Source organism: Diadema antillarum, unplaced genomic scaffold (assembly GCF_040938485.1).
Source record: "Diadema antillarum isolate AM-2024a unplaced genomic scaffold, OU_Dant_1.0 seq00001680_RagTag, whole genome shotgun sequence".
NCBI lineage: Eukaryota > Metazoa > Echinodermata > Echinoidea > Diadematoida > Diadematidae > Diadema > Diadema antillarum.
In genome coordinates this window covers 7,334-32,568 of record NW_027272375.1, presented here as the reverse complement: position 1 = coordinate 32,568, position 25,235 = coordinate 7,334, and the positions used below count along the sequence as shown (strand labels likewise).

General features: G+C 40.1%; 1 protein-coding gene across 1 annotated transcript; it reads right to left on the bottom strand.

Annotated features, from left to right (window-relative positions):
• Positions 1-4,269: 4,269 nt before the first annotated feature.
• LOC139711655 (uncharacterized) lies at positions 4,270-24,884 on the bottom strand. Its single transcript, XM_071623517.1, has 7 exons — positions 24,709-24,884; positions 23,944-24,028; positions 18,885-19,140; positions 13,915-14,114; positions 10,226-10,391; positions 5,692-5,798; positions 4,270-4,608 (listed from the first exon to the last, which is right to left on the bottom strand). The coding sequence occupies exons 1-7, from the start codon at positions 24,804-24,806 to the stop codon at positions 4,270-4,272; spliced, it is 1,251 nt and encodes a 416-aa protein (XP_071479618.1). The 5' UTR covers positions 24,807-24,884.
• Positions 24,885-25,235: the final 351 nt, after the last annotated feature.

Genomic DNA, 25,235 nt, shown 5'->3' with positions numbered 1-25,235 from the left:
TACGAGGCATCCTGATTACTGATTGGTCGTGCGTAGACCGCTGGCGCTAGATTGAATGAACATCGCGGAGGTTGCTAGGAGACTATCTTTTATTGTCAGGCGGTGAAAAATGTCTTGCCTCCCCTTGATCATGATAGCGTCGGAAGGATAACTTTGAAGGCGTTTTTCTCGAAACACTGATTTCCTCAACCACGTGACATGCGCTAATAAAATCATTGACATCTCCATAACCGAGTACTTTTTACGAGTTGTGCTATATATGAAATTAAAGTAGAAGAGTAAGGGAATAAATTCATGCAATTTTCACAAAATTGTCCTCCCCCAACTTTTGGATCCTTTTGTTGCAGCGGGTCACATTTAAACAAGTTTATAACAGCACTTTGGATTTCTGGGCCATTGCTCTGGACCTCTCCTTGTGGGTCATAATGTAGGATACGTACTGTATACACCACATATCTAGCAAGTCTTTGCAAATCAGGACTTCGACTTCGCGATTGGTTAAATTCACGATCATGGAGTACATTACTGGATAGGAAAATGTTGGGATCAGAGTCAATATTTTTCGTGTGTCTCACGACTCGCAAAACTCACAAAAATAAAAACCTCACAAAATATTTGGCGAGTACAGTACATGAAGGATACATGTACAATTTCAATTTCTCTGTATTCCCAACCCTTTATGATGGTCACTACCAGGTGCTGATTGATATCATGCACATTTTCTTTTTTCTTTTTTTACAGATAAAATGGTAACAACATTCCTAATCCACAACATGTAACTAACACCATACACCGTTTTGGCCTTGGAAACTCTGCGACTGGGCACCCATGGGGCAATTTGTATCATATGAACAATTTTAATAGCATCCATGCCCCCTGTGCATGATTCTTTTAGCATTTCACAAAAGATGTTAGGATAGCAACTCTTGCTGGACTGAAGACTTCCCATAGCAACAGCCAATCAGGAAGCTGGATTCTTGTTATTATATGTACCATCACAATTGCCACTCCAGCAAGTTACTATCAAATCCACTTTTATTGTGAAATGTGGCCCTGATAGACAACATATGATATACAATGGATACAAGGCAAAAGCAGTACTGTAGTTCATCTGAGCCAGAGCCTCTAATGACAGGATTTGGTGATTATTTGCCAAGGTGATTAATTCTCTACCAGCACTGCTTGATTTGTTCCATTTGTTATTACACTGTACACTTCATGTGCAAAAAGTTGGGTAGATTTGGACAATATTTATAGAAGATCAGTAATGGGCAAAGGGGCAAAATATTTGCCAAGATTTAGATTACTACCTGGGTGAAATAAGTTTCACATAAGGATTCTTCATTAGTATGACATAGAAGTACAGTAGGACCTCAATTATCCGGATTCTCCAGATGTTATCAGGATGTTAACCGGCTTACATTTTTGTAATGTTTTCGTGCCTTTTCAGTGCTAAATCTCACTGAATAGAACCAAAACACATGTTCAACCATTATACTGTGAAAACACGACGGGACATATTGTTATGAATGTAGACTGCTGTGAACTGCAGTCTAAGCAAAATTGATGTGTTCTCTCTTTTGTAACTGCTGCTTCAAAAGCAAAAAAACTCGTCCTGGCCTTGCTCATGTTATGTAACTTTCCTTCTGTCCTTGCTTCTGTATTCGCTCTATCCTTGCTATCGACCTCACCTCTGACCTCGTCTCTGTCCTTCTTGTGAGACTGCGGCCTCGGTAGAGACCAATATAAACCATGGACTCTTATTATCTCAGCTCAGTCAGACAGAGTGACCTTGGCAGGAGCCGAGACACACTTGTTTACGTAATGCAGAGGCAACTCCCTGACCACACAAAGTGATTGACACTTCACAGCTGTTTGAGATAAGCTGGAAGGTTAGCCTGTGGTCTTCTAGTGTAGTATAAATACAAGTGTTTATGGTCATTTCAGCAGATTGAAGAGGGGAAAGCAGGCCGACAAGCTGACATTCTTCCATGCAGGAGACTCGGACGATTCAGACTATTTTTGTATTTTAGACCATTTGCTGATAGAACAGTTACGCTGAGAGCAGAGCAGTATCCCCACAAAAAAGGACATCTGCTGTACAATGAGTTTGATTCTGGAAAATGAACTATGAATCTTACAATGCCTGTTCCTCTCTTCTCCAACTCTCCATCCTCAGTACTACTCACACTCTAATACTTGAAGTTCAGCTCAGGACGTTACGGTGGTGGCAGCGGAGGGATATACTACTTCAACATGCATAAATCAGGAATGGCGCCGGAATGGAGAAAAGGCGAGCTCAAGCAAGAAATTCTTCACCTGGAAAGAGAGCTAAAGTATGCAAATAGACATATCCATGACAACCAGGCCAGTTGGGCGTCTGGCCCAAAAGATTACACGTCGAAGAGAAATGAAGGGGAAAGTCTTACACATCACCCTCACGTTACAGTTAGTCTCCCTCCTTGGGAGCACTACGATTGACACGGGCGACCATGGAAAAGTTTTATCTTTTTTTAGCAGTTTTGGATGGGATGAACGAGAGCAGAGTTTCTGACTACTCACATGCTTTTGCAGGAACACTGCAGACTTTGTCTTTCAGCAATTGACTTCAGATGTCGTAAACAACTTTGACCGGCTGATTGCCGTTCTTGAGGGAAGGTTTGCTGCTAGACAGATTCCATCAGCTTTTGTGTCTCAGATTGAAACTCAGCGGCTGGGACCAAAAGAAATGATTTCTGAGTATACACAGCTGATATTCAGCATCTTAAAACTTTTGGGTACCAAACAGAAGACGCTGCCACTTTGCTGACAGATGCTGCAGATCATGGATGGACATCAATTGTTCAACATGCTTTAGACACAGGTGACACTTTGCCAATCAAATAACGGCCCCATCATCCTCCGTGTGCTTTTGAAGGCAAGGAAGAAGAAATAATTAAGACTCAGTTGGAAGCAGGTATAATCCATGATTCTACAAGTAAGTGGTCAAGTCCCCTTTTGTATGTGAAGAAATGGGATGGACCCACCAGGAAGTGAGTAGGTTATGGTAAACTGACTGATGAACTCAGAAAGATGACTTGACTGTCTTGGAGGAGCAAAAATGTTCTCGACAATAGACTTACAATCTGGGTATTGGCAGACAGAAATTGAGGAAAAGATCAAGCAAAGACCGCTTGTAGTACTCGCACTGGGCATTAGGAGTATGTGACCATGCCTTTCGGACTTTGTAATGTGCCAAGTACATTTCAGAGAGCTACACCCTACGGAGCTGCTAATGAGGAAGTTGCAATGGAAAACATTGATACTGTTCTTGGGCAGCACAAAGTCATATTCAACAACATGAGCCAAGAAGAGTTGGTCACAATGCAGCGGGCCAACGCCCACATCAGCATCGTCATCGGCTGGTTCACAGCATCAAAGGAAAGACTAGATCGCGGACTATTGCATGATAAGAGCCCTGCAGTCAGGAACCTGTCGCTGTTCTGGAAACAGCTGAGAATTTTTGAGGGTTTGCTCTACAAAACACAAGACAAACAGCCAATTAACAGCCACACTACAACTCATTGTTCCAACTAAGCTTCGTGATGAGGTCATACAAGCAAACCACACATCAGTGATGTCAAGGCAAATAGGAAGAAAGAAAACACTGAGCCATCCACAAAGAAGTTCCTATTGGCACAACATGAAGGAATCTGTTCACCTGTACATTGCCACCTGTGCAGTGTGTGGTGGGTGGGGTAGGAGGCTAGAAAGAAAAAAAGATGAACAATAGCAGGCCCAGACCGGGAGATGATTGGCTAAAATTTTCTTTGGGGTTTCTTTGAATAGATTTTAATGCCAAATACAAGCATGAATGCGCTTGATCTAGATTGACTATTATCAGTTTACTTCTTTTCTTTAAACCAATCATGGATTTGTGGTGAGGGAGTTGAGTTTCAGTGGATAACAGCTCTTTCCAGTCAGGATGTCATTATTGTTCCCTCACAGCATGTGAAACACACATCAGGCTTCTATTTCAGTCCCTTAACCCGTTGAGGACGAGTCCCGAGTATACTCGGGCAGGCGTCTATGGGAAATGCGTGTTGTAGCAAAATCACACCGTCCTCAACGGGTTAACTAACTACATTCCACAGGTTGTTTGGGTTTCACACTGAAAGCAATGAGGTTGTCATGTAGTATTCTGTAAGCATCCATTCATAACAGAACATTTGGTGACTGGCAATAATCTGGATCAGACACAGATCTTGTGAATAAGAGGAAATCTTTGCATCAAGTGTTTTCTGTGCACCTCTCAAAGATTTGCTGTTGTATGTGTGAATGAAGTTTTTCTACAACAGGTGATTCCCAGCCGTCCACGTCGGGTAGGTCGAACAAGATTTTCTGGATAAACTCCCAAGTTCCCATGCACTGCTTGGGGTAGGGTATCCCAAGAATGTGGAAGAGTTTAAAGCACTCATCAACAGCTTCCATGATGTTGCGTTCAATCATAGCATTGTCCTGGAAGACAACATAGATCTCAGTAGGGGCTAGCCGAGAGCCAATGAGGAGAAGGAAGGGGAACTCACTGGTCTCAATGTCATTCAGGTAATGCTGAGGATCCGTTCCATCCTGTAGGTAGTAGAGATTGCACAAACCAGAATTTTAGTTCAGAGCGGCTGCCATGAGTAATGTTAGATTGCATCAGTTGTATGTACTTTTGTTAAGTCAATCGTTTAATGGTTGAGATTGCTGCAAACTTCAGTACGCGGTACTCAAGAAAAAGAATGCTGGCTGGCCAAAAGATGCCAAAAAATATGATCTTTGGTGAGTTGGCTAACTTCCTCCACATGTCTTTAGGACCAAAACATCTTGCATAATTTATGTCTTACTAGGCAAAAAAACTATTTATGTCTTTAGTGTGCTGTACTGACTCAGCTGAGCCTAATTTAAACTTACATAGGATGAGAGACATTTCATTAGACACGCCAATGATGATGTTGGAATGTATTATCAAACATCATGAAAACTATAAGATTCATTTCTTCCTTTCATGTGTACGTCTGTCTATTTGTTGGGAAAGAGGAGTTCTTTATTCTCCACTGTCATTGTGAGTAACATCTCTGCTACTGTCTTTGTTTTTCCAGTCACCTTAGGCAGTACAGCGCACTGCTGATATAGCAAATACAACAAAATATTGATACACTGAAGTGAAATTCAGGGGCCGAAATTATCATGTAACTGTTAGATTATCTCTATACACTTTATTTGTTTGGAAAAACAAAAGTGTGCTACAACGAAAGAAAACTGCCAGTTCCAAGGACTTATTATAGCCGGAGTTGCTTTATGTGGTTTTTTGTTTGTTTGTTTGTTTGTTTGTTTTTTTTTTTTGGGGGGGGGGGAGAGAAGTATCCCCCTTACCAGTGGAAGCCTTCTGCTCAACACTGTCTACATTCTACTTATGCACTGCTTTAAACCCGTTGAGGATGGGCTAATTTTGCTACAACATGCATTTCCAATAGACACTTCCTGAGTATACTCAGGACTCATCCTGAACGGGTTAACAAAATATGCTTCAATATTACCACATACCTTCTCTTTTGTGAAAATGGTATATAGATTCACATCAGTGTTGCATGGATTTAGAGCAGATTTAAATTGTGGGTTCACGACTGGTTCAGAGTTTAACAGAGAGAGAAGAATAAAAGAAATTACCGGTCGGATATCAATGAAGAAGGATGCCCTCTGACTAGCACTTCTGATGTTCTGGTTTGTTGGAAGGATGTAGGGCAAGACTTGGAAGGCAATGTTACTACGCTCCTCTAAAACACAAAAAAATTAAGAGAAAAAAGAAGAAATATTAAACAAATAACATGTGGATTCAGTCATCAAGTTGTAAGATCTTGTTCCTCGTGAAGCATCTCTGTGGTATGTGTCTTTATGATCACTGATAGTAGTGCCTTTGGTGGTAGGCTCATCACCAAAGGTTTCATCCTGCTACCAACCCTCTGATTTATCATCATACAATCATTATACAAGACATAGTACCCCTACTCTTCATTTTAAGTGTGTACATTAGGGTGAGTGAAAACTGTCACTAAATGGAGGGTGGGATTACAACTTGTGACCCTGAATTAGTAAAGAAAAAAAAAACATAATAATAATAATAATAATAATAATAATAATAATAATAATAATAATAATAACATTAAAAGTCATTAAGGTTGCATTTCCAGTATGCTTTGATTAGCACTTAAAGTGTACTTGGCTGATTTTGGTTTTGGTGTTGTGACAGATTTATCCTTTTCATTTCTTGTGTAAGCTTGGAAACATGAAATTATGTACAGATTGAGCTACAGTACTCTCCGCGTAATCGGGTGTCGCTTAAACGGGTACTCTGTTTAATTGGGTAGTAATGTCAAAATCAGTTCCAATGCACATTAAAATTACCTGATAATCACGTTGCCTCTCCGCATAAATGGGTAAAAATTTCTTCTAATCTAATTTCTACCCACATTTTATCGCAGATATAACACTTGAAGAAATCATGAATGTCAAAAATTTCCACTGCTAATGTATTCTTTGCGTAATTTGCAAAGAAGACCGATCATTTGGGGAGTGATTAAACATGAAAACACATGTACCAGTATGTATTTATTTCGGAAAACGTCTACGTGTTAGCGAGGAGTCCATCGTCAAACGACAAAGTTTTCTGAAGACATATTTGTCAATCAAAAGAGTGTAAATTGTTGCTCGTGACTAGGCAAGTATAGGTATGTATATAATGTGCCGAGCAAGCACACGTTTTAAGCACACAGTGTAGGTGTTTGGTGCAGTGTACAATATACAAACACATTGTGTGTGTCACATGCCGTCAATCCCTCGTTTGAGGCGAGTCCCAAACTGGGGGTCCCCAAAGTGGGGTTCTATACCGCTTTCAAGACTTTTCGTTTGGGAGTTGGGAGTCGAAGTATTTGTCCATTGCAAATAAACTTTCTGCTCGGCGTGACAAACCTGGAGGCCAAGCCAGGGTTTGATGACTCCAGCAGCTGTCGTATTACGTAAGAGCATGATAAGGATATCTGCCTGTGGCAGACCATTCAAAGTGAACTCAATTTTCTCTATCCTTGCTAAAGTTTTCAATTCTATATTCTATTGAGAAATTCTATGGTCATCCATTTTACATTTCGAACGAAAAAAATTGACCCGTAAATAACGAAAATACAGGAATAAGAAGGAGAGCATCGCCAGTTTGCCGGTGCTGACAATGTGCTATTTGGCAGTGAGTTACAACGGGGAGGTGAGACTACCTCCCTGGTTACAATCAGCCTGCTGACTGGATCATTGAGAAAGAGAGAGAGAGGGAGAGAGAGAGAGAGAGAGAGAGGGAGGGAGAGAGGGAGAGAGAGAGGGGGGGGGGGGGGAGAGATGGGGGAGAGACAAAATGGAATGACAATAGTTCCGGTCACTGCAGTACAGGCATGCTCTGTCTGCATACGCTGAATGTCTACACTCACACACACACACACGTACACACACACACGCACCATGGAGCTACATAGCCCATGCCAAAACCAAAACAATCTCCTCCTCTTGCGGGGCCCCCCCTGTGGTGCTGTGGCGATGACTGATGCGTAGATTAGGCCAGGGTCAAGAAACAGGTGTTTTATATCTTTGATTTTAAGTCATTGATTGCCAAGATATACACTGGCATTATTTACGGGGGTGTAGCCTCTTCAAACGAGAGATTTGCGTCATGAATTGTGAATGAGACATGTTAATTCTTCTGTTAATCAGGTAAGAAACGCTCTGCTCAAGCATGCCCGATTATGCGGAGAGTACTGTATTACAGGTTTCAGTAGACCATCCATTCTTCTATATTCTTTACTTCCATATTTCAATCATTTCCATAAAATTGAAATTAATTTACAACTTGACCACAAGATCAATGCAAAAACCTTTGTGCCATCTCTAAAACTTCTGCATCACCACAAATTTTGACAAATGATTTGATTAAGAATCTGAATAGTACACTTGTGACCCTGCAGTACATTCTGGATAAGTGTGTACAACAACAAAAACAAAAAACAAAAAAAAGACTCTAAAGTTTAGGACCTGTTCAAGTGTTCAATCTAATCAAGCAGTCTTCTGCACAATGAATTGGACAAAACAACAAACAAACAATAAGAGGATGTACAACTCCCTAACAACAACGAAGGGATAAACAGATAAAGATTAAATCATTAAAGCATGCTATACTAGCACACACTATCCATCAGTAATACTTTCGAAGCAGTAACATTATGTTCGAATACTTTCGAAGCAGTAACATTATGTTCTCAAACATTTCTAGCATTGAAAAGTGAAGAGTGTGTAAAGGGTTTTTGAGAAATGAAAGGGTGCCTCTAAAGCCCGCCACACACTACACGATTTTGCCCTGATTCACCGGTCTTAAGACCTTAAGACTAGAAGTGTGACGTCACAGTATTGCCATTTTCTAGTCGTACGACTGGGTCTTAGCGCCAGTCGTAGAGATTTGACATGTTGAATTTCTACGACTGGTCGTAGGCTTTCAGCCATTCACAATGCAGTAAAATGCAAGCACACGCAGTAGTGTGCACTGCGCGCACTTTACAGTCGGGTCGTATAGTGTGCGGTGTCCGGTCGTACGACTGGTCTCAAGACCCAGCTTGGCTTAAGACTTTAAGACCAGTCTGGTCGTGTAGTGTGCGGTGGCCTTTAGGCATACCAAAGCACACTAGTCTTAGGGGGGAAAAAAAGTATTCTGGAAACACTGCTAAAAAACACAATATCTCAATTGATTAATGATCATAAACTTTAGGATAAGAAGAATTGCTCTTTCAGAAAATAACAAAAACTCAAGATTGACTTGGTTGATCTTTTTTGAGTGCTCACGTAAAATCAGGCCATGCATCTTTTTTACAGGTTTTGTGATGTACAGTCACATTATATTTACACTCCAACGAGAGGTCTCTTTATAACCTGTCAAAAGACTAACACAATGCACTACAATGCAGGAGAAAACTAGAAATGTCGCTAAGGCGACTGGTATGCCTCCGCCATAATGCATGATTCTCCTAATAGATCTATAGTACATGTAGACAATGTGTGATTGCATTTTCACAAAATTGGCAAAATATTAAAATGACAAGTTTGTCACAAATGTTTTGAATGTTCACCTTCCTTGACCTAGGTTTAATTGGATGAATAGGAGAGCATGTATTTGGGGATTTAAGGACTTTAACTTGACTTTGACCCATTCATAAGTTTATGCATTGAGAAATTTTCAAGGTATGAAGAAAAAGTGCAATTTCTGTATTGAAAAGTTCATTGTTACCAATTTCATCTAGCCTTTGACCCTAAAATTCATAGGATAATCACTGTCAGGCACAACATGCATAAATATGTAGCAAGTTTCAAGATAACTTGAGCCACTTCTGAGATATGGAGGAAAGTTAGCTCAGCACTTTCCCTTGATCTTTGACCTTTTGACCTTTGAGGCAAACCCCAAAAAAAGAAAAAAAAAAGCTTCCAGAGAATCTCTATTAGGTTATACAAGCATACACCAAGTGTAAAAAAACCCAATAATAATCCTGCTGGCATTGCATAAATATGAGGGAAATAGTAAAATTTTGAAGTGTTGCCCTTAACCTTTGACCCCTGACCTTTGACCCATGAACCCTAAATTCTCTGGATAATCACTGCCAGTCAGTACATGTATATATACTATGTTCCATGAAGATGCCTTGAACAATTTCCAAGATATGGAGAAAAAAGTGAAGTTTTAATATTTTTACTTGACCTTTTGACCTTTGACCTTTGACCTCATGACCCTAAACTTTCACCACAGAATCTTAATTGGGTAATACATGTATACACTAAGTTTCAAGAAAATATCTTCAGGCATTGCATAGATATGGTGGAAATAGTGAAATTTTACGTATTTGACCTTGACCTTTTGACCTTTGACCTTGAGCATGTGCACCAAAAAGTTGATAGGCACAACTTCACCCCCTAATACACATACATGCCAAGTTTCATTAGGATACCTCAAAAGGTTTTTTAGTTACGCTGTCCACAAAATTCATTACGGACGGAAGGACAGACGGAAGGACGGACGGACGGACGGACGGACGGACACTACGACAGACGGACGGACGGACGGACAACCCGAAAACATAATGCCTCCGGCACCACTTCGTGGCGGAGGCATAAAAATGTCTTTTACCTGGATCAGCTAGGGATGTTACAGACTGATTGATGCCCAGTCTATCTGACAGAGTTCGGTGAAGCATGTCAGCATACTGGAGAATGATGTCCACTAGAGTGTCAGTCCAGGTTGAAGCTAGTGTGTCTGCATGGCTGGGAAACAGCAGTCTGAAATCTTGATTAATCTGAGGAAGAGGTAATAACATGGACTGTCAGTCTCACAGCTACAGCTCATTCAAATCATAGTATCAGCTTCTTTCATTTCAGGCACTCTGGCTACAGCTCATTCAAATCATAGTATCAGCTTCTTTCATTTCAGGCACTCTGGCTAACGATAAAAACTAGTAATACTGTATAAGCTGTTAATTTTGTAAGAGTTTAATTTTTGTGAATTTTGCAAATCACAGTTGGATCGCAAATTTATATAACAACAGACAAAAATGTCTCCACGCACTATGGTAATAGTGCATTTACTGTATGTTAGCATCGGTGTCACTTCGCGAAACCGTCTTGCGAAAATGTCTATGACCTCCTCAGTCACAAAGATATCTGCACACACAAAAAAAAAAACAACGTATACAGTAGGTGGCACAATTTTTTGAAAACTGCGAACCTCCTACCTCAGATTCATTTTGCTGGCCACTGAAACAACAATTTGTAAAAATGCCAAGCCACACTTTGACTGCGTTGTCTCAAATGAATTTCCATTTCATCAAAGGAGTATCTTGATGAATTGTAGAGTTTCTATTTCATCAAAAGCAGGGGTAGACAGTTAAATTAAACATAAAAGAAGATGGCCATATAAGAATGGCTCAGAAAGCAGTTAAAAAAATCAATAAGGAAAAAAAAATGCAGTTCACATTTCCAGGAAATGGCTAAACTTTAGGATGTAAGAACAAACATGAACTGATAAAATTGCCAGAAAAGATAAAGACATTAAATTATACATAGATCATAATAATTTGAGGTACTTTATGTAACTAATTTATCAGCACATCAGATCTTCATTCACTTATCTATTGAAATTGCATTTTTCACAATAACACAGAGACTGCAAATCATCAAGTAACTCAAAATCATTAAGGGAAAGTCTTCCTTCAAGTGTTGGAATTGCCTTCTCATAATTAAGAGCTTATTTTTTATACAAAAAGTTGCATCACTTTTGTGATCCCTCGTGTATATCAAAGTTGATTTCTACCCTTCTGGTTTGTGTAGGTTTGAAGTAGCGCCCCCCCCCCCCCCCCAAGCAAGAAAAACTATGGATTTCAGAGACGAACTTTGCACTTTAACTTTCTGTAGCTCAGTCAGTAAGAGCACTGTTCCATCAAATCTGGAGGTCTAAAGTTCAAATTTTGAGGAATTCCATTTTCTTAGCTGATTTTTCCTTCAGTGTGATATATTTTTCATACAGTCAACCTCGGATACCTCAAATTCATCGGGACTGAAGAAAATGGTTCGACGTACGCGAACTTCGTGGTACACGTACGTCGAATTTTCTTTGACTTATCCCACGTTTATCGTTGTTCAACGTTTATCGATGTTCAACATGGTATCTGTTATAGTGCCTACTTATTGTTTGCATGCTTGTCAATTGGAATTGAATGAAAATCGGAATTGAAATCAAAATTTCAGAAATAATGATTTTGGTGGCCCGATTGCGCCACAAAAAAAAAAGTCGGATGTTTGAGTTTACTTTTGAAAATGAACAGCGGTAACAATCGGCTCCATAAGATGCTGAAATAAATGTCAGATGTTTGCTTTTAATTGTGGAAATAAATAACGGTAATATTCGACTTGGTATGATACTAAAATAAATGTCGGATGTTTGCTCATACTTTTGGAAATGAATAACGATAAGACTCAGCTCCGTATGGTGCTAAAACTAATGTCAGATATTTGATTTTGCGTTCGGAAATGAATAAGAATAACATTCAGCTCCGGAAGACGCGGAAATAAATGTTGAATATTTGCTTTGATGTTCGGAAATGAAAAACAATAACATTCAACTCCGTACGATGGTTAAATAAATGTCGGATGTTTCCTTATACTTTCGAAAGGAAATAGCAATAACATTCGGCTCCGGAAGATGCTAAAATAGATGTCAGATGATCGCTTTTATGTTTGGAAGTGAATAGCAGTAATATTCTGCTCCATACGATGCTAAAATAACTGTCTGATGTTTGCTTTTAAATTTCAAAATGAATAACAGAAACATTCAGCTGCGTTAATGGTAAAATTAATGTTTGATGTTTGCTTTGACGTTCGGAAATGAGTAACAATAATATTCAACTCCTTACGTTGATAAAATAAATGCTGGATGTTTGCTTTTACGTTCGAAAGTTAATTTCAATACCGGGTAATATCTAGCTCCAGAAGATGCTAAGATAAATGTCGAATGTTTGATTTGATGTTCTGAAATGAATAACAATCATATTCAACTCACGTACAATGATAAAATAAATGCTGGATGTGTGCTTTTATACGTTGGAAAGTAAATGTCAATAACATTCAGCTCCGGAAGATGCTAAAATACATGTCGAATGATTGCTTTTACCTTTGGCATGTTTGGAAGTGAATAGCAGTAACATTCTGCCCTATACAATGCTAAAAAATATTGGATATTTGCTATTACATTTTGAAATGAATATTAGTAACATTTAGCTACGTTTGATGGTAAAGGTTAATGTCTGATGTCTGCCTTGACGTTCAAAAATGGAAAACAGTAACATTCGGCTCCATGCGATAACATAATTGTCAGATGATTCATTTCACTTTCGGAAGTGGACAGCAGTAAGATTGATGTTTTGACAGTGGAGCGTGATTAATGCCAAAGATACAATTGTCAACACGTAAGCAGGTGCGCCACGACGGTTAAGAAATCTACGCGCACGGTATGACTATCACGATCAAAAATCAGAACGTATGATGGGGCAGAGCGTAGTGCTATCGTAAGCACTCCATTGGCACGGGTGCTATGTGCATACCGTGTATGTGTGTAGGTAGGTGTTGGGGATTTTTCTTGTCAGGTGTGTACCGGGCATTTCTTAATTGGGCGCATGATTGTTCTGGTCTCAGAATATATACAATCGAGTGTGAAAAGATTTGTGACATGTCTTCGCTGTCCACGCGCGCTCTTAATCGGAGATGCTGAGTGATGTTTGCAATTTCGATTCGAGCAACATGCTGGGAAAAACAAGAAGTTAATTAAGATCGAGACATTAGATTTCCCTTCGAGGTAACCGAACTTCGAGTCATCTTTTTCAAGCTACGCGAATTTTGATACACGGAAACTCCATAGGAACAATCAGGACTTTCATTTTGCCCCCGAGGTAAGTGATATTCGGCTTATCCGACGTCGAGGTATGCGAGTTTGACTGTATTTACTCATATAGTTTAATGTCTATGCAAAAAGCTATATGACTTCAGTGGTCTCTTGCATTCATCCAAAAGCTGGTTTTCATCCTTCAGGTTATGTCACTTTATCAACAGCTGATTACCACAGGAATGTTCTACATTGAGAGGACACAGAAAGACATGTAACTATCATGAACACCAAAATGAGTCTGTATCACAGCTCATTACCAACTTGCTGGGTCTGACATGCCTAGCTTTGTACTACAGCCTGCCACTCTTGTGAAAACTTGTCATTTAAAACTGATTTCCCAACACCCCAGGTATGTGAGGACCGAGATGACAACACCGACTCACAATGCCCTGGGAGTCCAGCAGCCGAGGGTACCGGTCCAGTAGCTCTGTAATGGGAGCTGAAGGATTCCTGGTCCTCCAGCGGAGTCTGCTGCCAGCTGTAGCCCGCATCAAGGCATGCACCGTCTCCCGCGGCTCTGTGTGCTCCTGTAGCCACTGAACCTTGGCCTCTAACTCCTCTGAAGACAGCTCCATTTCTGTTTCTGGGGATGTCAAATTTAAGTTAAAATATGATTTTACTTCATGACCGTTCAACAAAAAGAATACATTTGATGAAACATCATTTTTACAAGTACAATTTGTAACTTTTTTTTTGTTAGGGCAGCTCTAATACTTTATTACCAAAATTTTGACCAGCATTATTCAAAAGTCAGATAATTTTGTCACTGCATGTTCAGAAAAGTTAATGGGATTTTGTGTGGAAAAAAAAAATAGAAAAACACTCTGAGAGCGCAGACCTCCACCAATATTTATACATATATTACGTCATAAACCCTCAGATGCACGGCGCGCCTCTCCCCAGCAGAAACTAGAGCAAGCACTTCAGTGAGTGCATGCAAACCTCTAAAAATGTGCAGCTTGAACTCCCAAGTTCATTGACCCTACCTGGCAAAATACCAAAAATCCTTCATAAAATCCACAAAAATTTCCTGATCACTACCAAAATGTAATCACTTATAACTTGTGTTATTCTCAACCTTTCCTGCAAGTTTCATCCAAATCCGTGCACAACTCTTTGAGTTATTTTGCAAACGGACAAACTACTGTAAAAGTGGAAATTTTCGCGCATTTCGCGCAACCAGAAACTAGCGCGAAAATAAAAGCATGCAAATATTTGTGCTTGCCATAAGTTCTTGTGCATGATGTCTGGATTCCGCTGAATTAAAAACACGCGAAACTCTTCTGATCCGGCCAAACGCAAAAAATTAGTCACGCGAAAATATCCACTTTTACAGTAACTAACAAACACACAAACCAATGGTAACGAAAACATAACCTCCTCCCTCGGCGGAGGTAAAAATTGCATAGACACTATAAACATGCTAACGCAAATTTGTAGCAAAGGAGTTGTTTCTTTGTTTGTTAATTTTCTACCTGAGAAGATGGCTGGATAGCCTATATTCAGCTACTTTAAGCTGGTCTTCCACACTGTTAGCACACTGTACTTGGTAAGTGTACGGGAACTGAGGGCTGACATCCACTAGAACCCTGACCAGACTAGATAGGGCTGTGGAAGCAAATTCTGTCATTTCAGCATGCATGGAAAAAAAGAGTGCTACTCATTGACTTGTCCAGGGACTGACTGCAAACATTCCTAGGAGTGTCCTAGGAATCATTCCTAGGACACTCCTAGGAATGTAAGGAATAACTCAGGGAGGGTGTGAAATGCCATGGAATATGCTGATCATGGCCGAACAGCATGAACACATCTAGTACCCCTTTCAAATTGGCCGAAAACACGGCACGTCCTCCGGAGGAAGTGCCATGTTTATCCCAGACCACTGTCAATATGAAAGCTCGACTCGGCGTGAACACATCACGAACAGTGGATGAACACGGCGTGAAGTTTGTGCTAGACCGTCTAGCACAAACATGGCACATCCTCCAGTAGCCTGACCAGACCACCGTGCGAAGCACAGCGGTCTGACATGTGTTAGTGTTCAAATGTTGTAAACGACCGTCACTATTGACGGCAAAATCACATAAAATGCCTTTTATTTTGTTTGATTTTAAGAGTAAGATAATCTTTACCACTTACCTACGGCGTATTTTCTTGATGGTTGAGTTGAATTCGGCGTTTTGTTGGTATCCAGACCTGTTGAATTTTTTTGGAGTAGATTGTGCGGTGGCATCTTTTCCTTCGAGAGCTTCACAAAATCAACAATCTACCACGCGTGCGCAACCGGAAGTGGTTGCGTTTTACATACGCCCGTGCGCCCCTACGTTTTATGTGTTATGTACGTAAAGCTACAGCACTCGTATCCGCGCGTGCTGCGCCGGCAATGATTTGACCTTTTTATGGGTCACTCCGACTATAGCTCATCACTTCCGCCCCGACTACCTACGTTGTAGTATACGAGAGTGAATGCCATTTAAATAACACGCAGATGAGGAGTGAAGCAATACGGACGTTTACAGACCTGACTTTAGCCACGGATTTCAGTGAGTTTTAGACGTAATTAAACAAAAAAATCGCATAGCGATTATTGAATGATTATCATAGATTACGGTGATTCCTTACATTTTAGTTTTCCACGATTAACTAGAAATGTCGCTACAGCGACTGGTTATACCCCCGCCAAACAACATTTCATAAGCTTTGGTCAAAACAACATTTCATAAGCTTTGGTAAAAAAACTGAGGAAGTAGTTAAATCCGCAAGATCTTTCCTTGATCTTCAGCCATTAATATGCCGTTACCATGGCAACGTACTTTCGGGTACTGTCGAAAAATGCGTCTTGCACATCTACAACCAAAGGCACACATCTGTACCAAGTTTCATGGAAATTGGGCAAAAACTGAGGAAGTAGTTCGCAACACAAAATTTTCCATCATTTTGGCTCATAATATGTGAGCTGTTACCATGGCAACATACTTTTTGTCACTGTCAAGAAATGTGTCATGCTGACCTATATCCTAAGACAAACATTCAATATGAATTCCATGAGAATTGGAAGAACACTGATGAAGCAGTTTTGCCATGAAGCATTTTGCCCTATATTTTACCAATAACATGCCGTTACCATGGCAACGCACTTTTCGCCACTGCGGAAATATGTGTCTTGCACATTAACATATTCAGATGAACATCTGTACCTAATTTCATTAAAATTGATCAAAACTGTGGGAGGAGTTCGCGACGCAAGATTTGTACCCATTTTTGCCGATAATATGCCGTTACCATGGCAACGTACTTTTGGGTACTGTCAAAAAATACGTCTTGCACATCTACAACCCAAGGCACACATCTGTGCCAAGTTTTATGGGAATCGGTTGAAAACTGAGGAAGTAGTTCGCGACGCAAGATTTGCAACGGACCGACCGCCCGACCGCCCGCCCGACCGCCCGACCGTCCGCCGATTCCTACATACCCCCTTCAAACTTCGTTTGGCGGGGGTATAATAAAGATATTCATGAAGGAAACGTACACCCACCGCTGAAAAATAACAACGTCTGCGAAAGAATAGATGTGCAGCCGCTGTTGTGGCTGCGTGTAGTTAATCCTCCAGAGGACTTTCCGTGTTTGTGCTAGACGTTGCCAATATGAATGGACACGGCATAAAACTGGAACCGGAAATCTCACCCAAAATCTAATCAAGTGATTACCCCATCATACATTATACTTGGACCAAGTTTGGTAAAATCCCAGTCAATATTACTCAAGTAAACGAAAGCAGACGGACGTACGGATGGGGGGGGGGGGGGGCAAGTGGTTAGACCTTATGTATTCCTATGTATTATCAAACTAGAAATGTCGCTATGGCGACTGATACCCCCGCCATAATGCATGATTCTCCCAATAGGCATATAGGACAATGTCTTCAAAATGTGTGATGACAGTTTCACATAAGTGGCAAAATATTGAAATGACAGGTTTGTTAGAAATATCTTGAATGTTCACTTTCCTTGAACAAGGTTTGCTATAATTGTCTATGAAAGAGTTCAGGTACATATATTTGGGGAATTGAGGATTTTTACTTAACTTCTGACAGACCCTTTTATAAGTTTATGCATTTAGTAATTTTAAAGGTATGAAGAAAGAGTGTAATTTAACAGTGCAAAAAAGGGTTTTTTTTGTATTAAAACCTTGCTTTGACCCTTAACCTGTGACCTTTGACCTTCTGGTAGGAAATTTCCAAGAGAATCTCTATTACGTAATACATGTACATACTGTATATTGAATTTTAAAAATAATAATGCAAGCACTGCATATGTATACTAGTATATGAGGGAAATAGTAAAATATAGAGTTGACCTTGACCTTTGACCCTCTGACTATTGACCCACGACCCCTATATTCCCTAGATAGTACCACGTTCCAAGAAGATACATTGAACCATTTGCGAGAAAAGTGAAATTGTAACATTTTCACCTAACCTTTAACCTTTTGACCTTTGACCTTATGACATGAAACTCTGTCTGGAGAATCTTTATGCAGTAGTACATGTCTACACTAAGTTTCAAGAAAATACCTTTCGGCATGGCATGGATATGGGGGAATTAACAACATTTTACAGAATAGCATTTGACCTTGACTTTTTGACCTTTGACCTCTTGCCAATGTCACTTAAATTTCCTCAACTAATTGCCCCATCATACATCATCCTTGGACAAAGTTTGGGGAAAGCTGCTCCATCCAGTTTTGAGTTATCACATAAACATATAAATTTTAGGATCTGACCTTGATCTTTGACCTTTGACCTTCGTCCGATTTCACTCAAAAATCAATCAAGTAATTGTCCCACCGTACATTATCCTCGGACAAAGTTTGGTGAAATTTACATGATCCAGTCTTGAGTTATCGCATAAACAGATACAATTTCATGATTTGACCTTGACCTTGGGTCGATTTCACCCAAAATCTATTCAAATTATTGCCCCATCATACTTTATACTTGGATCAAGTTTGGTAAAATTCCAGTCAATATTACTCAAGTTATCGCATAAATGAATGCGGACGGACATACGGATGTACGTACAGACGGACGGACAACCCGAAAACATAATGCCTCTGGCACCACTTCGTGGCGGAGGCATAAAAAAAAGTGTGTGTGTGGGGGGGGGGGGGGGGAGCTCCCCAGAACCCTCTGTTCCACTAGCCGTGCAGTAGCTAGTAACAGATTGTAAGAAAAAAAAACGTATGACAGAACGCTTCGTGAAATGCCCCCCAGTATTAATGGTCTCTTCTGTCAGCAGGCATCCTTTGACAATCTACACTCTACACTCTAAACAAAGGTCAGCTGACTACTTACCTGGATTAACGGCCATTTCTCTCAGTTCCATCCGTTTAGCCACACAGACTTCGTAGTCACCCCTAGCCCCACTGACTGTCATGCTGCCCTCATATTTTCCCTTCTTTGTAGGTATTGCCTTCAAATCACTTCTGTGGGCTCTTATCTCAGTGTGGTGCTTGCTACGCCAGTTCCGCAGGCGACTTTCAATTGAACCAGACGCCGTGTAGTTTATCCGAGCCTCAGCGCTTGATTTGCTCCGTGTGTAAAATGATTCCTGTTTAAAAGACACAGGGTTTGATGCACCTCTCAATAACTTGACATCCTCACAAATCCCATGTGTTTCTACTGAAGGTAGACTTACACAATTTACTTAACTAGACCACTATTTGTACTCCCTACAAAATACCTTCCATACATGCCGTCAATCCCTCGTTTGAGGCGAGACCCCACTTCCACAAAGCTGATGGGGTGCTATACCTCGTTAAAGATTTTTCGTTTGGGAGTTGGGAGTCGAAGTATTTGTCCATTGCAAATCAACTTTCTGCTCAGGCGTGACAAACCTGGAGGCCAAGCCAGGGTTTGATGACTCCAGCAGCTGTCGTATTACGTAAGAGCATGATAAGGATATCTGCCTGTGGCAGACCATTCAAAGTAAACTCAATTTTCTCTATCCTTTCTAAAGTTTTCAATTTCATATTCTATTAAGAAATTCTATGGTCATCCATTTTACATTTCGAACGAAAAAAATTGACCCATAAATAACGAAAATACAGGAAAAAGAAGGAGAGCATTGCCAGTTTGCCGGTGCTGACAATGTGTAATGCACACGTACACACACGCACCATGGAGCTACAAAGCCCATGCCAAAACCAAAACAATCTCCTCCTCTCTCGATGCCCCCCCCCCCTGTGGCTCTGTGGCGATGACTGATGCTTAGATTAGGCCAGGGAAACAGGTGTTTTATATCTTTGGTTTTTAAGTCATTGATTGCCAAGATATACACTGGCATTATTTACGGGGGTGTAGCATCTTCAAACAAGAGATTTGCGTCATATACCAAACATACTAAACTTATTTAACATGCAATGCCTACTACTGTAGTACCGCTTCAAGCTCCTCTCTTTGAATCTTTTGAGTGCTTTGACTGCCAATTCTCAGTATCGCCAACACCTGGGTGTCCTGCGTCGAACACCGCCTTAGATGCATTATGGGATAGCACTCATGCCACGTTCTGTCATTATCAAGGGGTACCGGTATTCTTCGTTGAAGATTTCTTTGCTTTCCACTATGTGACCAACACATTGGAGCCTTGAAGGAGTGAACCATGACTCTAGTGATTGCAAATCGGTAAACTTTAGGAGTTTTAAACTCTTTTTTTTTTTTAAAGCTTAATTCTAACCAAATAAAAAAGAAGCAATGAAAGAAAAGCAGACAAAGTACATTAAATCACATGGGAACTGAGACATGTGCAAACCAGTTGGAAATCACAATGCTCCTGAGAAAACCCACAGGGCTCTGCAGCATGCACAGAAGTTTTATATGCATTGGCAATACCAAGAACTGGCATAGAAATCCCAAAGCACTTTACAAAATGTCAAATGTCTGTGGCACCAAAAAGGAAAGGTTAAGAACAAAGACAACAAGTCTTGAATTGATACACATATGATTTTTCATCCATACCATTTTCCATACAGCAAGAATCATGGCTTCTCAGTGGAGTAGACATCAAACACTCTCAATGCCATATACAGAAATGAGGCAAACAGCAAGCGATGTCTCACCCACATATCCCCATTTGTGACTACAGCGTTTTTCAAAGTACGTTCCACTAGTGACCTTTTGACCTTGTCCAACTTAACCCGTTCCGTACTGAATTCTGAAATTCCCATAGACTTAATACACAGGCCACCAGGTTCCCGTATGGAACGGGTTAAGCAATATTCAACCTTGACCAGCATTTTTAGGTAACGTAGGATACCTGTGGTGGGAATTTTTTGGTCATAGCAGTGGGAAATTATGAACAGCACACAATATATGGTGCTCAAATCACAGAAATTTCATGAACATTTCAAACTTTAACCTTGTCAGAATTCACCGATATTCAAACTTGACTGGCATCTTTAGGTGATATACCTGTGGTGTAACTTCAGTGGTTATGGCTCAAAGATGTGGACAGATATTGAAAGTACACCAAAATACCACATGTACAGTGTTTATCAGGATAATTTTATTGATCAATTGATCTTTGACCGTGTCAGACTTCACCAATATTCGAACTTGATCAGCATCTTTAAGTCAGCACCTGTGATATGTGTTTACTGGTCAAAGCTCAATTTTGTGTAAATCTATTGGTAGTACACCATATAACTGAGGGCACAGTGCTTAAATGGCATCAGGTTAAATTCACCGTGTAGCACTTCACCCTTATTCAAATGGTGTGAGTTTGATGGTCAAAACACACAGCCGTGGAAAGTACACCAAATTGTTGAAGATGCTGCTGCCAATGAATAAAAAGTGATGCCTATGTCTTGCTTTTGCTTCGCAGGGGAGACCAAAACAAAGCAAAGTCACAATGATTTCACAGCCCTGTATTAAATATGTATAACATGGTCATCAATATACACCATGTGTGCAAACATAGTGCTAAAGCATTGAACATTTTTCCCATTCACTATGTGTAAGCTAAATCGAAATCTTGGGTCTCAGTATATCTTATGGGTTATTACAAGTGGCTGATATCTGTATTCTCATAACTTTACCTTCCATCACACATCACAAGGTTGCAGCTTTAAAAATAATCATTATACATCTCCTGTCAGATCTTCCCCATTACATATTCAGTGGTAAAATGAATTTTCATTTCAAACCTGCTCACAATTCATGGGCCAGATTCCTTGTGAAGGTGTGCAGAAGGATGTGAATGTATATGAATGTCTGACATGTTAGCATACAAGTATTGTCTGCTCATGAGGATGGTGGCGGAAATCATCACTCCAAGGTGCTCTTCATACCCACCCTTCTCTCAACCCAAGGCCTTCGCCGAGGGGCAATAGAAGGGCCCCGTATGAAAAGCACCGAGGGAGTGATAATTTCCACCACCAAAAGCATATAGAGCAGCTGATATTTGTTTAATACACCTCATTGTTTTAGACTAGGCATAACTAGCTATACCCCAAGGACTAGCTTCTAGACCTGGTCTAGTACAAGTAAACTAGCAGGCTATATAGAATCACTTGCATCGTTTTCTTTTAGTACAACTCATCTGCCTCATTGCAAGCTTCTGCATAAAATCTCAACAGAAGATTATCCATCTCCTCGTTGCTCCCCATTATTGCATATTGAGCAGTAATCCTAAAAGATAGAGACCACATACTTGATCTGTCTCTTTGTATTTTTTCTATCTGTTTTCTCAAGAAACTGCTCCAAATTCTCTGTATTCTTTGAATCTCAAGAGTTTCATTAGCACTCAACATGTTGAAATATTCCTGTGCGCTGCGCGAATGTATGACGCGTGCAATGTACCTGATAGACTAGTACATGCAACGTCCTTTGAAAATCAAAAGTGAATTTGTGTAGGCTGCAAACACTGCATACAAAGGTCTATCTGTACATTGTGTGAAAAAGTTGCGGGGTGGGGTTATATACTATCAACTTTCTATCAGAGGGTTTTGGCTTTCTATCATTCAACCTCAGTAATAGGTCAAGTGACAAGTGACATAAAGTCAAAACCCTGAGACAATGATAGGCAGAACTGCACCATGATGTCACATGATAAACTTTTGAACAATCAGTGCCAGGAATCTTAACCCATCCTAAAATGGGTAGACTAGAGTGCCTTCATTCACGGCCTAGTTTCATGTTTATTTGTGTTATGCTGCCCAGGAAAATGGCTTGATAAAAAGATTAGAGTTTCTTCTGTCAGTATCAGTTTTATTTCTGTATGAAAATGAATTTATCTCAGGATTATTTGCCTTTTTTTCTGATGTAGTGCACTCTTATTTTGACGTAAAACTCACATGAAGATGTATACAGGAATTAGAACTGAGCTCAACAGAAATTTGCTTCTGCTGATCCTATTCAGGTACCTGCTTTGAGTAGAACAAACAAGTTTTTGAGCTCATCAGCGCACACTCTATTCACACCTCACAACTGATCGATATTTCCATTGTTGGATGGCACATGTAGTTGACCGTGGAAAGGGGCTGTAAACATGTACCGCTTGACTGTTTTAGCACAAGTGGATTACCAACCTGTCCGTTCTCCATCAACCTGCAAAAAGAATCACGCTTTAGGGCATTAAAGGCTCTCCGAGAATTGCAGGAGGAATAGAGTTAATATGAGGTATATTATAGAAATAACGCACAGCATGGAGTGCGATAGTGTAAGTGCAGTGCACGTGAGGTTTCTTAAGATTGGTGCCGCCTCTGCATACAAGCCGCTAGGCTAGTACGCAGTGCGCACCATCTGAAGAAACTGAGTGTCCACTGCACTCACATTGTTGCACAACGGAACAAGTGCAGGGAATAATTTTCCTGGTATCGCAATGGTATTTGCAATGCATTTTTACACCACTGCTACACAAACTAACTTTTGTGTGGCAGTTTTCTTACATAGAAGTATACGGGATATCATTGAAGATGTTTTTAACCAGCTGAAATTGCTCTTCAAATTTAAGTCTAAAATGATTCCCTGAAGTGCGCTATTTCTTTTATAAAATAGTGATTTTTGATGAATACTCTCCCCCCCAAAAAAAAATAGAAACAGCATTATACACAATGAATGATAGACAAATTTCAGCAACGCAATAACGCCAGGTAACGGCAGTCTAAAGGCTGCCTCACACTGCGATTCTTTTAATATGATGGGATGCATGTAGCACCACAAGCGTTCGATTACTACGTTAGATGAATACACAAACTCAACGCAACTTCACGAGCGTGGTATATCACTTTTTTTGCGCGACATCTGCATGCCCATGCAGTGCACGAAAAAAGTTGAATGCCACGTGACGCGATTTGACCAATCACCATGCTTGAAATCCGCTACATGTAGCTATGTATTTTATAAAATAACTTACATAGCCTTCTGCACTGTGATCCCTGAGGCTGGGAAACTGTGTGACCAAAGCCTTGGCAAGAGCTGACTTCACATCACTGGCAGGACTGGAAGGAAGAGAAGCATGACATACAACATTACAAGAAGCACATGTAGTGAAAGTTGAAATGTCAATGGTGTGCAAACTTCAGTGCTATCATGCTACATTCAACTAGTATGCATACAAAAAGAGAAAGAATATTTGAACTTGTTTTCACCCCTATACATGTATAAACTTTTTATTTCTTTGTTTGAAATTCTGGATCCTTACAAATGCCATGGATATTCTCCTTTCTGAACAGGAGCAATTTCACCCCAACAATGCTCAACTGGCCAAGGGGGAGTAAAGAACAGTTTGTTTGTTAGGACAAACACTATTGCCGGCCAGCTACATACATGTAACTCCATGCCAGACAATCCATGTGCAGAAAAAACATGACACTAATAGGGATCCTTTAGATTATTTTAGGCACTGTTGAAAATCTAAATCCTTTGTAAATTTCAAGAGTCTATAAACTGTCTTATCTTTAGATAGGAATGTAGGGTTGTGCAAATCAGTCATCTCTCTTTGCTGGTTAACCATGTTCATCACTAATTCATTGTGACACCAAACTTTAAGCTCATCAATTTCTGCATTCCATTACTTTAATCTTGTAATTTTTGTTTTCTCACTAACAAATTTCAGGTTACCAAATACTTGAAACAACTCCATAAGAAATCATAAAGAGCCATGCAGCTTGTGACTTACTACCAGCCATAGTTCTTGACAAGATGATCAACCAGAATTCTGACCAGAGACTGTCTGACAGCAGTTGATGGTTTGTCCTCTGTCTCCAGTTCATACATAATACTTCGCCCAGAAGAGTGTCTCCCAAGAATATCTCTGATATCCTGGTATGGAAACAGGAGAAACGTGCTGACAAGTTGGAGTTGTTCTCACAGGTGTGTTCCTTTACAAGTCCAAACATGCAAACTGCTCTTAGTTGAAATTTTCTCTTGAAAATAGGGTATTAATCCTGCAAATCCATACTTTAAACAATATCTCATGTAAAGGAATAGCAGACTTACAGGCAAGAAGAAACAGAATCTATGTAATCAGCACACATGAATAATGCAGTCTGTGGTATAACAAAACAATTTTCTATCTAGGGACAAATCTCTATTTCACAGCTGGGATGACAAGAACAAGTATCTCATATTTTGGTGAATCACTTTTTTTAATCAATTGTCAGATGATCAGTTAATAATTGATGCCTAGGCCAAATCCTAGCTGTC

Coding starts and splice junctions, on each gene's coding strand:
- LOC139711655 (XM_071623517.1), bottom strand. CDS start 24,806: ATGTATGAACTGGAGACAGAGGACAAACCATCAACTGCTGTCAGACAG. Junction 24,029..24,708: donor GTCAAGAACTATGGCTGGTA/GTAAGTCACAAG, acceptor TCTTCCTTCCAG/TCCTGCCAGTGATGTGAAGT. Junction 5,799..10,225: donor AACATCCCTAGCTGATCCAG/GTAAAAGACATT, acceptor TTTGTGTTTTAG/AGGAGCGTAGTAACATTGCC.